At 44.9% G+C, this 13016-nt stretch overlaps 1 protein-coding gene across 1 annotated transcript; it reads right to left on the bottom strand.

The window, feature by feature from the left end:
- Window positions 1–1213: 1213 nt before the first annotated feature.
- Window positions 1214–11914, bottom strand: TXN (thioredoxin). The gene is made up of 5 exons (XM_066367464.1): window positions 11705–11914; window positions 6649–6753; window positions 6332–6391; window positions 1945–2010; window positions 1214–1475 (listed from the first exon to the last, which is right to left on the bottom strand). The coding sequence occupies exons 1-5, from the start codon at window positions 11726–11728 to the stop codon at window positions 1413–1415; spliced, it is 318 nt and encodes a 105-aa protein (XP_066223561.1). The 5' UTR covers window positions 11729–11914; the 3' UTR covers window positions 1214–1412.
- Between the last annotated feature and the right edge of the window lie 1102 nt (window positions 11915–13016).

Genomic DNA, 13016 nt, shown 5'->3' with positions numbered 1-13016 from the left:
CGATCACAGCCTTCCTTACCTCTGGCCTAGAAAACTGCAAAAACCCGATATTCCAGTCCTTCCCCAACCCATTTTGGACACAACTGCCAAAACGAACTCTTGTTAGAGTACTTCACCTCTGGCTTACCTTTCAATGGCTTGTATCTGCACCCAGAACAAGGCAGGCCCTTAGCTGACTGGTTCCTGCCACTCTACCCAGCTTTACCTCCTGCTGCGGCTGTAATGGGCCAAGCGCTTCACTCTTTTGCTGTTCTCTCTGCTGGAACTTTGCAGGTCAGTCCTTTTCACTCATCACACCTCAGTCACCTCACAGAACCCTTCCCCGGCCATTCCATCCAAAGCCAGTCTCTGAGGTCTCAATTATGGTGTCCATGTGTTTGTTTTGGTTTCGTATAATATTCTGCAGCCTGTCATTTGCTAGTTTGCCTCCCTTTTTTGCATGAAGTGTCTAAGAAGGGTGTCTTACAGCTATAGTCCTAGTTGCACACGGAATGAGCATTCAATTCATATTTGGAAAAACACCCTAGTTCAGCACTCTAATTTTAGAGAAGGGGACCCAGGCAAGGACCCGTCATTTTACCATTTATTCCCGTTGTTGCAGCGAAAGGGAGTGCAGCAGAGCGCCAAGCACCCGCGCTCCAGACTGCCTGGGTTGTTATCTCACATCCTCCAACCAGCGCGATGCTGCGGAAATTACTTAACCTCTTGCCTGTCTTCTCACTGGGAAATGAGGTTTATATACCTACCGTTTGGGGGGTAAATATTAGTTAGTATTAGGATCATGAGGGGCCTATGATTCATAAGGGTAAAAAAAATAACAATTTAAACATACTAATCCATTGCCTACATTGCTCATAAGATAGTCCCAGAAATATATTATAGTAGTAATAATATGAAAGAAAAATCTTAAAGCAGTCAGTGTACTAGAAGGTTACTAAGAAGTGATCAAGAATATATGAAAATAGTCTGGCCTGCGGTGGCACAGTGGACAGAGCACCGACCTGGAACACTGAGGTTGCCGGTTCAAATCTCTGAGCTTGCCTGGTCAAGGCACATAGGGGAGCAACCGTGAGTTGATGCTTCTCACTGGGAAATGGGGTTTATATACCTACCTTCTCCCACTCTCCCTCATCCCTTTCTCTCTCTCAAATTCATAAGTAACATCTTAAAAATATATATATGAAAATAATAAATAATTAGGACACTAAATACCTTCTAATTAGCCACTTTTCATTTATTTTGAAAGCTAGTCAAGACACCAGACAGTTTTAAAAAGGGTAAAATTAATATTTTATTGTCATTTATAATCAGATGGTAGTTGAGTATATAGTCTCTATACTTGATCCTTCTTCTTTGTAAATAGAAAAAAAATTACAAGAGCCGATGGCTAGTTATGTTTTCAGAAAACATGATTAAACTAATTCATTAATGGTGGCTTCAAGTTTCTCCTTATTAGCTCCAGAAAATTCACCCACCTGTTAAGAGAACATCGGGACTGCCATTAGACGGTGGCACTGTATGACTATCGTGTGCATAAGACAGGCTCACAGAAAGGGGGAGGGCCGGGGGCAAGGGATAATTTAAAACACAGTCTTAGGTTAAAAACAAAGGTTAAGAATAACCCCTTAAATAAAGGCAAAAGATTCAAATACAATTTTTTTGACACAAATACCTCTTAAATAAAGACAACTGTACTTTATTATGTAAGTATGAAGTAAGTACCAACCACAAATTTAGTGACAAGTTAGTTCTAGCAAAGATCGATTTTCAGTTAGATGCCACATCATATACCTAAATCAACGCAGAGTGACATATTTACACAGTTGTAAAAGTAGACAATGGGGATGTGCCCCCCAGGCATGAAGAATAAGTCACTTCAGTTCCTCATTGACACCAGGTTTTTGCTATCATTCAGTTCATTTACTTCAAGACAGATGTACCTACCTTTTGTCCTTTTTTGAAAAACTGGAAGGTAGGCATGCATTTGACTTCACACTCTGCAGCGACATCCTGGGGTGGGGGAGACGGGAGAGAGAATACAGACAAGATTAAGTGCTGAGCTTTGACACAAGTAATCCAAAACCAGGTATTTTGTTATACACTCCAGCTCAGCATGACTGTTTTCTTAGCATATAAAAACTGACCATGAATGTAATGGTAGCACAAAAGCCTTAAATGTTTATATTCTTAATTAAGATTCTTGCTACTATGTACTCTCCAAAGAGGGGCACCAGATTGCTACTAGTATCGGATACTACCCAGTGATTCAGTAAGATGTTTAGTCCACTTACATACATCTTGGCACACACAGAAACCAAAGAACTCTCATGGGTGTTCCTGACATTATTTCAGAATATCACAGTCAATTTCCCCAAAATGACCGACTGAGTTACAGTCAAACAAACTTGGGAATCTGACATTGTAATAATACTGAGTCAATATCCAGGAACAGTGCGAGCAGTCTCCGGGTTACGAACCAGACAGGTTTGAAAATGTTTAAGTATTTATATGCACAGAAAGGTAAAAATACATACTATGTTAAGACAAACATCTGTATTAAGTTGTATTTAATATGGAAATGTACCTGTTCCAACTTACACGTAAATTCAACTTAAAAACAAACCTACAGAACCTGTCTCACTCATACCCGGGGACCGCCTGTTCACTTGCCTGTTCAAGTCTTCTAGGGACCTGCTCTCTGCTATCTAAAGTTAATGTTTTACTCTAACCACTTTGGTTTCCTACTTCTTGGTCTATGGACTTGTTTGCTATTTCTGTAGTGGTTTCAAAATTATGCACATTTAAGAATTAACTAGTTACCTTTGAGGCTTTAAAAACATATCATTTCCCTCACTTAGAAACAGAGAACTAGCCTACTCCCCAATAACACCCCCGTTTCCTGTGTGGTTTTGTACGTTTGTTTGGCAAACAATCTGGAAATGTAAACTTAAATGTAGTAATAATGCACCTTTTAGGGGGAGGTGGGGGGTTTGGACAAGTTGTGAGTTTTGACAAATGCAGTCCCATAATCACCACCCAGGACACCAAGGCGTTCCCTCCCTCCCTGAAACTCCCTTCAGCAGCTCTTCCCTAGTCACCCCCCCCCCGCCCTAACACCCACTGACCTGCCCCCCATCCCTAGTTTTACTCGAGCTCAGATTTTCATTAGTCTTTACTGGTAAGTGTAACAAGACTGCGTGGTGCCTTGTTAGTTTCACCAGTTTCTGGCTCAGCACCCCACACAGCCAAAACAACCTTAAACCTGCTTGGGTCACACTTGTCTTTACTCATTCCTGGCTGTTCTACTCAAAATGGAAACAGCATTCTAAAAGGCTGCAAATACTATCAGGTCTAAGTAACTTGTTTGTTTTAGTTTATAAAAACAAAATTTTCTTTGTGAACCACAGTGTATGTCCTTACCTCCTAATTGTCCATTTCTATCTATTACACCCAAAAGACAACTTCATCCTATCCAAGGGTTTACAGAGCCTTCTTTTAAAACTGTATGCTGCTTACTTCAAAGACATAAATGTATAAATTGCCCTGGGTCTGAAATTCATGGTCAGGGATTGTCTGTACATAAAATTTTAAAATTAATTCAGTCATTAAACATACCATCTATTTAACGATGTGATCTAATATACAGAAATGAGATTGATATAATTTTTACCCCTTATGTGTATTCTTTTAAAGTCGAAGAGGTGATGGTTTTACCTAGAGTTCCCAAGCAACCAGAAGATCTACTCTTGTAATTCATAAATCCCATGGGAGAAAGCAACTCACTGATTGTTTAACAAACTGCTTTTGGTTTGAATGACCTGTGTCGCTAATTCTGCTGAATGACCAGGTAAGTTGGAGCTGACAGACTGCAGCTACGTGTATGTATGTGGTGACCAAAGGTTCTGGAATTAGTTTTTAACTGCAATAGACTGATAAGGCTGTTAGTGACCTCTAAGCTAAAGCCAATAAAGGTATTCAAAGAAAAAGATACCACAGGTTGTTCAAGCTTTAGAACATGGAGGCAAAGTGAAAGGTCGCTTCAGGGTGATTCCCAGTCTGCCAAGCAGACGTGGGGGAGGAGCTCTGGAACACAGGAAGTCCTTGAGTGCTCTGCACAGCTGCTTCCCAGAGGTTCTGGACTGAGGCAAAAGCGCCTGTCCTCTGGCCAGCACGGTGCCGGCTCGAACTGCTGGCCCTGCTTTACTGACCTACTTCCTCTGGGCTGCGGGCTCATTATCTCTTCAGTGGGGGTGCTAAGACACTGTTCTCATAGTTACTGTGAGGATTAAATGACCTAATGCATGCAGAGAGCTTCCCACAACAGTGAGTGCTTGTTAATACTTTCAAATGGACATCTATTCAGTGCTGCCTGACCAGGTGGTGGAGCAGTGGAAAGAGTGTGGGTCACAGAGGACCCAGGTTTGAAACCCTGAGGTCACTAGCTTGAACGCAGGCTCATCTGGTTTGAGCACAGCTCACCAGCTTGAACCCAAAGTCACTGGCTTGAGCAAGGGGTGACTCTCTCTGCTGTACCCCCCCCCCCAATTAAGGCACATATGAGAAAGCAATCAAGGAACAACTAAGATGCTGCAATGAAGAACTGATGCTTCTCATCTCTCTCCCTTCCTGTCTGTCTGTCCCTCTCTGTCTCTGTCACACACACAAAAAAACAACAACCAGGGAGCAAGGGTTTTTCTCAAACACATACTATCTTCTCTCAGTGCTCTTTTTCCTAAAACTCAGGGACACATTAGAACAACAGCTTTACTTAACAACCATATAACATTCATTCACTCCCCACCTGCTACCTGCCAGGCCACACACTTACAGGGACTAATGGTGAAGGGCAGACACAGAGCTCCTTATAATACAAGATTTAGCAAATACTTAACCATGTGCCAGGTACTCTTCCAAGCACTTTACAGGTATTTCACTTAGTCCCGATGACTACCCTATGAGGCTGGATCACCACTGCCATTTTACAGGGGATCAAACTGGGGGGAGTAACCGAGCCTGGGACACAGAAGCGGGTAACTGGAGAATTCCTGGAAAGATGTGAAGCCCATGACCAGGGGTCCCCCGCCCCCTGCAGCAGAGGCTGTGCCTGGTGGAGGGGGCTGCGAGCAGAGGGGCAGAGCGACGAGAGCGGGGCCAGACAGTGTGCTGAGGACAAGCACTGCGCTCTGGGCAGGTCCTCACAGATTTAGAAAGTACAGCCATACACCCTCTCTGCTTTTATTAAACAGTCCACAGCTGAATGTTCACTGATGAATATGCAACCTGGGCAAGCTGAGGGGGCAGGTGAGTGCTAAGATCTGGTCACAGAGAGAAACCAAGGCTCAAGGAAGAAGAGAGGAGCCTGACACAGAAACCAGTGAGCCAAGACTGAGACCAAGGTCTAGCATCTTTGCTGTCGCACCACAGGCTGACCTCCCCTCCCCTCCCGACTGGGGCGAGGGGAGACGTGCACATACAGTATCTGTAAAGGGCCCCCCGGTGACCCACCCTGAGCAGGCTCTCCCAGCTCGCGGGGCTGTGTGACAGGCGTGGCCACGTGCTGGGAACCCGACCTGCACCCACCCCGCACAGAGCCTCCTCTAACGTGTGGTGCTGAAGAGCAAGGGCTGGGAAGCCAGACGACCCCACTTTAAATCCTGGCTCCTCCGCCTCCATCGTCACCTCTCTGCTTTCCTCATCTGTAAAAAGGGGTGAGGCCAGTACCAAGGATTTAGATGAGTCAATACCCGTAAGTAAGGCGCAGAGAGCAGGCATGCCCCGGAGAAGGCCAAACAAGCGTTTGTTCACTAACCCAGCCCTGGGCTCCTCCCCGTCCTAATCCTTCTCTCAGTTCCCGACCAGGCAGCATGGGGTTTTGTCTTTAAAACATATGAGTTTTCTAATTGACCCAAACAACTAAGACGAGAGTAAGTTTGTGAATACACTTTCTGATGTCATTACTTGCCAAAAACCTGAAATGTGGTCTCCACATCTGGTGACACTATCAGCTATTTGGACTTAGTTATCATACTCAAACTCGATTTCTACTAATTGACCGTCTCAGAATGTTAGATAGAATATGTAGGTTTTTAGAAAGACGAGTTAACTGGGAAGTAAGGGAAAGAAGCTTCAATTACCTGTTTCGAAGCTCATTTTAGGATGTGAGACGTACACCTCCTGACAGCTAGGATTAAGCTCATAATTGGCACAATTACCTGTTCTCTCAAAATATGTTTGAGCTATGGCCGTAGTTCAAAATCATTCTATTATCATGTAACGTATTTACTAAAACAGTTGTTGGCCATTCAGAGGGAGTAGCTTCCAGGCCACGTACCTGACAGTCGTCCACATCCACTTCTAGGAACACCACATTGGAATACTTCTCAGAGAGGGTCTGGGGAATTTAAAATGAAAGAATAAAAAGAATTAAAACTTGTTAACAGCAGTCAGTATTCTCAACCTTGTTCAATGGAAATGTAATAAAAATAGAGACTAATTAAAGATGCAAAAATTTAGACTAGGAATCAGGTAAACACAACAGGATGTCCGTTTTCTCTGAATCAAACTCTTTGTCCTTTTTAAATTTTCTAGCTTTGTGACCACCGACCCAAAGAACATAAGTCTCTTACAAAGCAGTTACTGAATACTCACATGGAAGAAAGGCTTGATCATTTTGCACGGCCCACACCACGTGGCGGAGAAGTCGACTACTACCAGTTTATCGCCTGCGCTGCTCAAGGCTTCCTGAAAAGCATACTAGGAGGGGGGGAGGGGGGGTCCTTCAGTGTTGTTTGTAGTATTACTTGATAAGATTAAACAAGTATGTCAATATTCATATCTCCATGGGTTTTATAAAATATTAATTTATATCCAAACTAAGCAAACAAAAGAAAATTGACACCTGTATTAAAAATGTTTCCAGATAAAGTCTAGGTATTTTGGAGACATTCACTAAATGCTTATCAACTGATGAAAGGGGTCACTTGAACTGAAGAAGTCATAAAGGCACAGAATTTTGTCATCTACAGAACAAGTTGTTTTTTTAAGCTAACACTTTTTTTTATTAAACTAAACTATTTTCTATGGTGGAACATTCCAAAAGGAAAAACAAAAACAAAAAACAAGACTTCCTCCAAAGCCTTGCATTCATTCAATCACTATTGGCATTAAGCGTATTTCCTTGTGTTCTTTTTAATGGAGTTTATAAGAGTTGAGATTATCCTGTTTATAAAGTTTATTTCTGCCCTTATCTCAAAACTCTGCCCTCATTGTTGACCAAATGGGAAGATTTAGTTCTTCAAAACGAATGCATATTAAATAAAATTCCATGAGCAGAAATGATCAAGAAATCCCTTACCACTAACCTCCCTGAATAATTTACCAATGGTCTTGATATTGTAACCCTGGAAACTTAACCTTTCAGTTAAGAAACTCATTTTAACCACAATTAAGTCAGTGCTGACCAAAACTGGGGCAACCAACAAATCAAAACACAAACATCTATATCTGAGGTCTAGGTTTTCTTGAAGGGAAAAATGCTGGTCACATTGATTTAATTAAAAACTAATGTTCCCCTCCCTTGAAAGCTGAGAATGGAAACAAAACAAAGCACCATTAAAACCTAAAGTGAATTCTCCTGAAGTAAAGGTACTTCTCTAGATTTCTAATATCTACTTCATGTTTTCTTGGAAACAATTCACAAATGCTGTTTTGAGAAGGGCATGTCATGACTTCTGTAACCTTCTGGATTACCCAGGTGCAAACTCCCACCCCACTTTTGGGTGTGTGTGGAGAGAGTCAAGTTAGAATTATAGAAATTATATTTCCAAATCATCGCCAATTTTTCCAGATTAACTTCAAATTCTTTCCTAAGGTGATTTTTCCCCCTTAAACCATTCTACACATCCAGATAAGATTCAGATAAGACAGGAAAAACGGTCAAGGAATGACACTGTCTGGTTGAATGACTACAGCTGACCCTTGAACAACACAAGTTTCAACTGCACAGGTCCATTTACATACAGATGTTTTCCCCCCAATAAACATATACAGCACTGTAAATTAATTCTCTCTTCTGTAGCTTACTTTATGATAAGAATACAGTGTACAGCCCTGCCGGTTGGCTCAGCAGTAGAGCATCGTCCCGGTGTGTGGAAATTCCGGGTTCAATTCCCGGCCAGGGCACACAGGAGAAGCACCCATCTGCTTCTCCACCCTACCCCCTCTCCTTTCTCTCTATCTCTCTCTTCGCCTCCCGCATCCAAGGCTCCATTGGAGCAAAGTTGGCCTGGGCGCTGAGGGCAACTCCATGGCCTCCACCTCAGGCACTAGAGTGGCTCCCACTGCAGGGGAGCAGCGGAGCAACACCCCAGATGGGCAGAGCATCGTCCCCTGGTGGGCATGCCAGGGGATCCCGGTAGGGTGCATGTGGGAGTCTGCCTCCCAACTTCTAACTTTGGAGAAATACAACAATAACAACAACAAAAATACAGTGTACAATACATCTAACATCTTTGGGTGATGGGCACACAACACAATCAACAGTTCAAATGCTAGAGATGTTCACCTGAAACCTATGTGCTCTTATTGATCAATGTCTCTATTAAATTTAGTTTTCTAAATAAAATTTAAAAAATACATATACAAAAAAATAGGCGTCACTGACTGTTAACATCTGTAAGGTTTGCCCTTCAGCAGTAGTGGGGGAGTTAAAAGTTCTACCCAGAGTTCTGACTGTGCGAATGTGTGTGTCCCCAATCCCCCACACTATATGTATTGTATATATATTGTTTTGTGGACATGATTGGCTCTCAGTAAACACTTGCTAAGATTACTTTCAACATAGAATGTTATTTCAAACACTCTCAAGGAATTTCCCAAACAATTCTGAATCAAATTCCAGCAAAACTACTTAAAATTCTGAAAAGAAAAAGGCACAGAACAGGAACTTTGGGCTCAAATGAACAAAGAGTTGGAGTCTGGTATGTGTAGACCTCATAACCATTTCTCCTGATAAACAGGTGTCAGTCTGAAAATGATTCCAAATCACCTTAAAAAGCAAACCACAGTCTCTAGTTCCCAAAAATTAAAAATAAAGGTTCTCTTCACTGACACAAATATTTTAAAACAAAACTATGTAGGCAGGATACGTAAATAAAAACGGTGTAGCATCTCTTTTCTTAAACATAATCATTCCACAGGCAAATTAATAAGCATAGGAGTAGTTTGTAAAGCATTTAACAAAGTGCCTGCGGTCAATAAATGGCAGCTGTTATTCTAAAACAAACAAACAAACAACAACAAAAAACCCCAACAAAACACAACTAAAAAAACCAGTGTGATTTCGTTCTCATCACATCCCAATTGTATCTGAAATAGATCCCAGTGGCTCCAAACTACCAACACCTCATTTGGCCTTGGCCAAATGGCATCAAGTCCATCAAGACAAAAAATCTAAAGTGTATTCAATTATTTACAAGTAACATTTAAATTAACTTAATTTTTGATTAATGACTGGATTATAATTTTGAAGGCCAACTGATCATCAGGGCCTTTGGGCCCCAGGCGGTAGAGCTTTTGTGAGGAACAAATTTCCTATCACCCTTCTCCATCTTCTCTCGGTTAGGAGTAGGGTGTCATAACTATGACAAGGAAAACAGGGAAAGACTGTAAGGTCAAGGCGTGCTCCAGGAACCAACCAATTTTCGGTTTGTACTGTATGGATTCTGAGACAACTAACATACCCACTCCAAGGTCTTTTCACTCCTTTCATGGGTTCTCACCTGTTCCTTTATACTGAGGAGGGTGACAGACCCTGAAGGAGCCTCTCCCCACCTCCAAACGGGCATTTCTCACTCATTAGGTATGTGGCACAAAACTTAATATTAAGGACCTATGTTTTCAACAAATGAGGGCCGCTAATTTTCATATAAATGCTCACAATTTAAAAAAAAAGAATTCCAATAGAAAAATAAAATAAGGACAAACAGGTAACAGGCTACATACAATTAGCCAATCAACACACGTGGGAGAAGAAAAATTCAGTCACTAAAAATCAAAGACATGCAAATGCGAATTTTTCTTACTAATGATCTGGCCAAAGTTATGGGAGAAAAGTCAGCTTTGAAGGGAAATAAAAGGAGCACTCGCATGGTTCCTGCGGCATTCACAAGCCTTAAAAGGTTCCTGTCCCTTGACCCCGTCTCTGCACTCCAGTCCCTACCCTGAGAAAATAGCCTAACCTCTGCACAATGAACAGTACAATGCGTTAACCAGCAAAATATTCACTGAAGCAACAGACACCGCCCAAATGTCCAGCCATGTGTTCAGGTACTGACGGGATTACAAAACGCTTCGGGATACATGTAAAATGGGCAGGCTAAATTGGACAGAAAAATTAAAGCCCAGAAACAAAACAGTATACATAATGTAATTTCAACTACTTTATAGCTGCTTGTAGGAAATAAAGCTAGCTCTCTCTTTCCAGATTTTCTATAATGGTCATATATTTTTTTAATTCTAAAAGTAACAAAAAGATGAGGGACCGTCACAGAGAAATCGAGGTTTCCAAGCCCGCCCCAGCATCTACCAAGGCCCGGGGCACACAAGGCCAGCGAGCACCCGCCTTTTGCCTACTTTGCTGGGGTGGGTGGGAGCCCTTCAGGGTAAACGCTTTCCAAGGATCTTCCACAGTTCGAGAAACATCAATTCTTTCCCACTCATTTTTCTGACTCTGCGTTTGACAAACATTTCTTGAGTGGCTACAGTGTAATAGACACGTTAGATTCTGAGTTTTCCGTGCAGGAGTGTATTAGGCGCGATCGCAGTAACTCTCAATGGAACACTTTCTGCCTTGAGCATTCCTGAAAGGACAGAAACACCATCTGGGTGCCCGAAGGCCAACGAGCAGAGCGCTGCTGTTCCCAGGGCATTCCTAGCTTCAGAAACCCTGACCCACGGTGGGTGTGTGAACCTCAGATGGGCAGGGCAGCAGAGGGCCCTGGGCCGGGCCTCGTGGACTGAGTCATTCCAAAGCCTGCGCTGCCGGAAACACGCCCCGCCGCAGGAGGAGGAGTCCCGAGGGCGCGGCCCAGACCTCACTTCCATGCGGCTACCTGGGCCCCTCGGGCCTCGGGGACAGACTGGTACACGCGAGGGAGGGGAGGGCAGCGGTCCGAACCGCCCCCTCCGCAAGCATACAGCACACGTCATCGCTGGGGCCCGGCAGCAATAGAGGCAGCCGGGGTCTCCGGCCTAGACCCGCTCCCACGGGAGCCCACCCCACCCAGCACGGGTGGGTCACACCTCTCACCGGGAAGGGAGCGGCGCCCAGCAACCCCATGTTTTCTCCGAAGGGCCCTCCATCTCCTTGCCCGGGCTCATATCCAGGTATATATGGGGCCCAGGACAGAGCCCCAGCATCCCCTAACCCACGCGCGGTTTCCATCCCCGGACAGGGGTGGTGCATCCCCGCGGCGCACTGGGCACCCTGCTCTCCATGGGCCTCTCGTCCCTCTCCTCCCTTCCTCCAGGGCGTGCTCGGGCGCTTCGGCTGAGCCCAGACCCCGGCTTCTTGCGGAGCCAGGCCGAGCCGACGCACCCCCTTCCTCCAAGGGTGCGGAGCGGCGGCCTGCCCGCGTCCAGCCCTTCGTCTTTCCCAGCTACGGAGGCTGCGCGTCTCGCCCTGGCCTTCCCCGGGAGCGCATACCTTGTTCTCGATCTGTTTCACCATTTTGGCGACTGAAGTCTGACGAACGACAGTAAGAAGCGATGGAAGTGGATGCAAAGTGGCGGACTGAACTTAGCGAGCGAGCAACCCGCCTTCCCTTTATAAAGACAGAAGAGCGGGGTGGGGACAGGCGCGCGCGGCGTGCGTGTGGCGGAGGCGCGCCTGCTCGGGCCTCCCCTGCCCGCCTAGACGCCACGGCCAGGCTCCGCCTCCAGGAGCAGCCTAACAGCAAGATGGGGGCGGGGCCGCTGTCAGGGGGCGGGGCTTGCGCGGAGCGGGGCGGCCGGAACCCTTTGGTGACCGCCCCCCTCACCGCCCCCAACCTCCACCCCGAACCTTAGCAGAGAGGAGGGGTCTGTCGGGGCCACAGAACCACTTAAAGGCCGCGTACACTGTGAATGGCATGAAGAGGCGGGAAGTAAGACGGCCACTCCCACAGTCCCTGACAGGTTCACCTGGGGAAGGGTCAGCCAGGGCTTAACCGAATGCGACTAAACTGGACTAGGGCCGCCTAGACAGTGCTGGATTCATCAGCGAGCCCGCCACGCCCCCACCCTCCAGCCCCCATCCCCCACAAAGTGCTGAGTAACCATGACCAGGAAGTATATCTGCGGTGAGCTCCCACCTTCTTTGCAGAATTTAAAGAGACGGTTTTCTCTTCCCTCCGTCCTATTCTTTCACTTTCCCTGATGAATCCACTGCCCAGTGACACAGCAGTTTAGCGCAGTAGACAGGGCGGAGGAACTGGCCCGGCTCTGGAACAGCAGGATTGTGACCCTGAGCAGGCCCTGACTTCCTAGTGCCTCAGTTTCACTTTCTGTAAAATGGGAATCACGATGGAAGCCACGAAAGAACATCCAGCCTAAGAAAAAGTCTTATAAGAGTGTATTTGTGCCAAACTCACGACAGTTGCTGGAAAGCAAAATCTAAACAGATTGAGATATTGCTCTTGAGAATGGCAGTTTTTGTAATTTGTTATACATTAGAATCAAAGGATGAGGCTTAAGTGGGAGGTTACTTGAAATTTATTGGTGGTAGATTTGGGAGGTAGGAGAAAGCAAAGGCAGAAATCTCTGAGACTGGATAAAAAGCAAAATGGAGAGACATACTTTTACATTGGTGGGTACAGGACAGTTAACATTTACCCCCCAGAGAGTTGGCAACAGTGTGGTCTGTGCTCTGATGCTGTTGGTTGTGCCCTGATGGGTCTGGAAAAGGAAATTACCCTGACATTTCAAAGGTGTGTTATCTCAGATGCACAAAAACAATAGACAGTTTCACAGTTCAAGAT

This window comes from Saccopteryx leptura, chromosome 2 (assembly GCF_036850995.1).
Source record: "Saccopteryx leptura isolate mSacLep1 chromosome 2, mSacLep1_pri_phased_curated, whole genome shotgun sequence".
Taxonomy (NCBI): Eukaryota; Metazoa; Chordata; class Mammalia; order Chiroptera; family Emballonuridae; genus Saccopteryx; species Saccopteryx leptura.
The sequence above is the reverse complement of the archived record's forward strand: the minus strand, read 5'-3'. Positions and strand labels throughout refer to the sequence as shown.